Source organism: Gavialis gangeticus, unplaced genomic scaffold (genome assembly GCF_001723915.1).
Source record: "Gavialis gangeticus isolate Ggan-Ray unplaced genomic scaffold, GavGan_comp1, whole genome shotgun sequence".
NCBI classification, from domain to species: Eukaryota; Metazoa; Chordata; order Crocodylia; family Gavialidae; genus Gavialis; species Gavialis gangeticus.
In genome coordinates, this window is record NW_017729018.1 from 7,992,298 (window position 1) to 7,998,360 (window position 6,063).

The following is a 6,063-nucleotide window of genomic DNA, read 5'->3' on the forward strand; positions in this document are numbered from 1 at the left end:
TCAGTTTTGTTTAATCCGCTACCCCCTTCCTTCCCTTCTTTGCACAATTCAGTGGATTTAAAAAATAAATAAATAAGCACCCCCTGATCTAGCTATAGTTCTTACTTAAAGAAACAATTTTTAAATGTGATTAAAGCACCTGCCCATGTACTGAAATCCAACTGAAGTCTATGGAATTAAAGCACGTGCTTAAAATTAGGCCTGTGTGTTTAAGTTAAATCAGGATCTAAGAATGGATTACTAGAGGTGGTTGAGAAACTTTTAATGAAACATATTTGGTTGAAAATGCCCGTACATCAGAAATGATGGTTTCTATGGTTTTGATTTGAAAAAAAGAAAATCTTCCTTGGAAAGATTTCTCAGCTTCTGGGTGAAATTTCTGGTGAGACTGAGAAACAGGCCTAATCCCAGCATAGTCGAGAGTCTGGGATGTGAAGAACCTGGGTTCAAGCCTTGCTCAGAATAACACAGAACAGGATCTTAGCCTGAAATCCCCCCCACCCCAGCAGAGTGCCCCAGCCACGAGACTCTTAGCTATTCAGGGCAAGTGTTTACTTTGTGTGTAATTTTTTTTTAAATCTAGATTTTATTCAAATGCCAAATGAACACAAATTTCAGATTCTTGAGACCATTTTTTTTAAAATGAACTTCTTGCTTTGGAGCTAGCCCTATAAAATCTTTTCTCGCCATTCTGGTGAGTCAAATTTGGCTCAAAATTTGGTAAAATAAATAACTATTTTTGCAAAAAACAAAGAAACGGTTGCCACTGAATAAAATAAAGATGCGATGGAAAAGTTCCCCTGCAGGATTTCATAATGTGGTCCTGGCAGCATAAAGCCCCAAAGCAAAAATGACTAGGATTTGATCACTATATATAAGAACATGACAGTGAAGAATTTCTCCTTGTTGTTCAGCCCTGGTAAACGCAATAGTGAGTGAAAATAAATTAAATTTCTTTTAAAGAGTCTTACCATTTGAAGTTTCTAAAGCGGTGGCACTCAACCTTTTGGACTCAAGGCACCCCTCCATAACTTTTGTGAACTGAGTGGCACCCCATTTCAAGAACTAATTTACATACGACAGTACTTACCTCCTTGCAGAGGGGCTAGGCGGTGAGGGTAGGGGATTGATTGTCCAGGCAGGGAAAAGCATGAACCTCACTTTTCTACTTATTTTCTTGCACTTCGCTTATCTCCTAATGCCTTCTGGCATCCTTCAAAGGATTTGGAAGCACCCCAGGGTGCCCTGGCACCCTGGTTGAGAATCACTGATCTAAAGCAATGCTAATAATGCAGGAAAGGAAAAATCAATTAAAAAATGTTTATATCCCCACAGATTTCTTTTTTAAGCTCAGAAGTTTCTCTCCATAATGATGCTAATTCAATGGTGGGAGACCGTATTGTAAAGCTTGGAACGATATGAAGTTATATGTATGGATTAACGAGACGCGAAAAAATACGGTGCTCTCAGAAAATGAATTTAGAAGGCAAATGTCACAGAAAAATCTGGGTCAGGAAATATGCAAGATCAAATGGAACGTGAGGCTTATTTTTCCTTTATCCTAAGCCCTTTGTACTCTGGTGTATGGCTGTGTTTTTGTGCCTTGCAACAAGAACGTGTTCAGATGGGGGGATTTGTTGTGACTGAATACAGTCCACGGGACAAACAGAATTAGCAGAGAACAACGGTAATTCTTGGCTAGTGAATCTTCTCCATGTATTGGATGGGCTAAAATTAACGTGGATGTAGACTAATTTGAAACAGAACCCCTGCTGGTCTATTGTGCCAGAAATACTAGGGGTCTGTCTTTTGTTATAGATGGCTTAATCAATAACTTAAGGTCTGCAGGCTGGCCATTCTCCTCTGCAAATAAGGGTTTGAATGGATGTAGATTGCTAGCATGTCAGTGTGCTTTTAAAATAGGCTATGGGACTTGTGGGCTTAGAAATTTTTTATCTGGGAAATACGCAGAAATGGCTTGGAGAACAAGTGAATGGAAAGAGGTAGGAAGGCAGGCCCGTGCAACGCGGGATTCAGAACATACGACCCAAGGAGTCTTGTCTTGTGGCTGTAACTATTGGCCTGATCCAAAGCCAAGTGAAATCAATAGGAACAGCTAAGTGAACTTCAATGGGGCTTTGGTCAAGCCCCCCAAATTCATATTAATATAAAGAAATAAAGCCTAAAATGCAGCTTGGGTTTATTGGTACGCAGTTAGCCTGAAGCAGATGAAGTCTGCAACTCTGATACCTACAGTTGCAAAACATATGTCTGTAAATGCAATTACCTCATTCTGGGCAAAAAAGGACTGTGCAGCCTCAGCTCGGATTCTGCTCTCACGCAGACACATGCGGAAATAACTCAATTGAAATAAACAGGCCAGGTTTGCCATTGCAAGCTGAAGTTTTGATTTTGATGGAGTTACTGATATTAAACTGAGCTAATGTAGTGATGAGTTGAGGTCTGTAATTGCACCATTATAACACCGATGCCTTTTGCGCAACTGGAGCCAGGATGCACAAATCTCCAAAGCACATGCTTTAACCCTACTGACCCTACTGGCTCTTGCCACGAGACAGAGAGGGTCAGATCCGATTCACCTTTAGCAAATGGCTGCTTCAGGATGGATGTGAACAGACAAAATCGAGACCAGTGAAACTTGTACCAGTGGACTTTGATTCTCCACCTGGTTGAGGTGAAACTATCCCTGTGAAGGGACCTGTATCGTCTGCCTGCTACTTCCTCCTTCCCCCTTGATATCTCCTTGTTGTGAGTTTACACCCTAAGATTTTCCTTGCCCTTGATAAAGGAAATAGCTTATCCGCATTCTCTTCTGTTTGTGCAGCTAGCTTTTCTTTTGCCATTTTATTAATATATGTTTTCATATGCACTTAAATGCGGCTTTTGTTTTATTTCCTTGAAAACTGCATTTAGCCCATTAGAAGTGTGTTTTGGTCCCTTTATATTCTAATTCATGAGCTGTAGTTGTGCGACTGACCTGCCCTTTCAGACTGGCTGGATATAAATAATTTATATCTAATTGCAAACTTGACTCAACGTAAATGTCAAGAGGAGTACAGTTCAGGCAATACATTTTGAAAAATAGCTGGTACCACATCGCAGTTTTAAGGTTGGTTCGGTAACCATTTATTTTGTTGTAAAGGGAGCAACCGCAAACATCTCCGTTTTTCAAACGAGTAATGATGCATTGAGTGAAACAAGTTTCTCCAGCAACGTTTAAACTGGGGATTGGTGCTAGTGGACAGAGTAGCCATGTATTCTGGTTCCTTGGAGATTTTTCCATCCTTATGGGTAGCATTAGGTATCATTGGCTTTGTCACTGGAACCCATGAGCTCCTCTGAGATGATGTTTTCCATGATTCAAAGCCCCCCTACAGCAATGTCACTGAATGAAGGACAAGCATGAGCAGCAGCGTGCGCGTTACTTTGGTGCGGTATTTCATAGCTTTTTGCTCATTTATTTCATAAAGCAATAATTAGCTGCAATTAGCAGCTGTCATGGTTTTAGGAGGGCCATTCAAAACATTCATCGCCTTTTGCATTGTGGATTTTAAATTTTATATTTTTATGCATGAAGCTCCAGTGGCTGTTGGACAATTATGAGACGGCTGAAGGAGTGAGCCTCCCCAGGAGCTCTCTGTATAACCATTACCTGCGGCACTGTCAGGAGCACAAACTAGATCCAGTGAACGCCGCTTCTTTTGGAAAACTGATCCGCTCCGTGTTCATGGGACTGAGAACTCGGCGCCTGGGAACAAGGTTGGTACGCAGGGGGCTCGTGGTAAGGGCTGGGCTGGAGAAGTGGTACGTTTCGGTCTTCTTTTGGCCTTTCCCTGTCCATTTTCCTGCTATTCCTGGAAGATCATGGCAGGAGCAAGTTTCTGAACTGCCGCTTCATCAAATGAAAGGCAGGATCCCATGGCACAAGACGCTTCTCCCTCTTTGCAAGGTCATTCAGTGCACTGGACGGACTGGCGGTGATGCACCGTCTTTTTTTCTTTTGTCTTTTTTTATGCCATCACCATTTTAACTTGGTGCGGATTGTTTGAAAGGCTCCGTTCAGTGCCCTTGATGTTAGGTGGCATGGCTTCTTGCATCCAGCACCTGCTATGGTGGTAAAAACTCCGGTGGGCCATCGCTGTCACTTTGTCTCTGTGGAAAACTGCAGTAGGATGCCCTTTCCAGAGGATTGCACAAGGTGTAAGTGCTGTTGGTAAAGGCGTGGAGAGCCTGCTCTAAAAGGCAATTTATAAAAAAACAAGTATCATATATTATTGAACTGTTTTCAGTGGCTGCAAAATGTTCTCAAGCACAGCGGCTCCTGACCTTTCCATCTTTCAGGAAGGAAAACCGTTGCATTCTTCTTTCACAGCCAATGCTACCAAATATTTCTCACCTTCTGTTCCTGGGGCAGAAAGTTTTATTGACTGTTACTCAGCAGTCAAAGCTCTGTTAGACCCAGGGAAACAGCCAAGTTGTATATCAAAGGGAAAACTGCCATTCTGCGCTACATAAACAGTTTTAACGTGTCATGAGGTGAGGCTCCCCTATCGGCATGAATCAGCTGGGGCATGTTTTTGGTAACAAAATGAATTGCAGGCGTGGTGCTGGGGCCAGATTCTTGCAGAAGAGACTTCACTTGCAGTGCTGGAGCATGTGGGTGGACAGACCGTTTCCTAAGGCATCTTTATTCTATTTGAATGTTGGCTTCATAGTAATAAACACCATTGTCCTAGAAGTGAAATACCCAAGTTTCGCTTTGATTCGCAAAGCCAGTGTTGTAGCAGATGGGGAGGCTGCTTGCCAGTCTGGAACTCTTGCCCCTACCTGTCCCAACAACGCTGCGGTGGAGCGAAGGCATTTTTCATCGAGATCTGTCACTAATGCTCCAGACTCCCGCAACTTGGTTGCAGTTAAAACAGCTTGATTTTGATCTCAGTTAAAACGGAGTAGCTCTGACTTCTTCAGTCCAGTTACTGTGTTCCAGATGAGAACAACATCTGGCCCCAAATCTTTAGACTCAGGCAAGTGATTCAGAGTTCCCTAAGGTGGAGGCAGGGCTCTGGCCTTTCAGACTTGGAGCACGCCAGGCCGCGTTTCATTAGCAGCTGGTCCTTTTAAGAAGTGCAAGGATCCTATCGAAAGCTGAATAAAGTAAGAGCACTCGGCATGTGGCGGTAATCGTAAAATGGCATTTAAAACAAACAAACCTATTAAACTGCCAACTGGATCTTTCCAAAGTATATCCAAAGTGTCTGCACAGTTTTACAGATGCATCTGATCTGAGGGAATATGATGGCATTCGTAAAACTAGTAGCCAGAACAGAGAAAGAAATCTTGATTTTTTTTTAATGGAATAACATCTTTATTGCAAAAATAAGATAGATATTCAGGTATATAGACAAGGACCAAAACAGATGTGTCCAGACACATTCACTGGCCAGCTGTGAACACACCAGGCATACAAAGGGGGAGATTTTGACTCATTCCAGTAATTTAGTTAGAATTTAAATGCTTCAGCAAAAGTTCTTTAGAGGAGGAAGGTTATTTAACCATGGGAAGGCAAAGATATCCTATTTGCAGTAAAACAAAACATCCTGTGATTCCCTGCAATCCTTGTCGAAGTTTAAAAATGGTTAGAGCTAGCCAGAAAATAGGATTGGATTTCTGCAAGGAAATTCCAGCATTTCGAAATTTGCTGTCCTTCCAAATTGGAACAGAAAAATGAAACTGCAGAACTTTCCATGGAATGGAAATTCAAAAAAAAAAAAGGTTTCATTTTGATCCCACGCTTTGGCATTCTTTGAAGGACTAAGGAATGATTAATGGCTCCTACGTTCCCTTATTAATATCAGCCATGTGCCTTCAATAACAGAGCCTTTCATTAATAATGAAAGTACAAGAGGTCCCCTAAAATATGAAAGTCAGGTGCAAGCTAGATACTGAGCTGTTCTGCAGATCTAGCCTTGATATAGACGTCTAAATAGGAGTGGGGTGCTATTAATAATTTGGCCTGTGTTTGCGGGCTCTGGGTGCTTTTTG

General features: G+C 41.9%; 1 protein-coding gene across 5 annotated transcripts in view; it reads left to right on the forward strand.

The window, feature by feature from the left end:
* Positions 1 to 6,063, forward strand: part of RFX2 (regulatory factor X2) — a 98,892-nt gene that overhangs the window by 65,931 nt on the left and 26,898 nt on the right. For all 5 annotated transcript variants that reach the window (XM_019513369.1, XM_019513372.1, XM_019513370.1 and 2 more), the window contains one exon: positions 3,599 to 3,780. In XM_019513369.1, the coding sequence (XP_019368914.1) occupies positions 3,599 to 3,780 (182 nt within the window). The remainder of the gene's footprint in view (positions 1 to 3,598; positions 3,781 to 6,063) is intronic.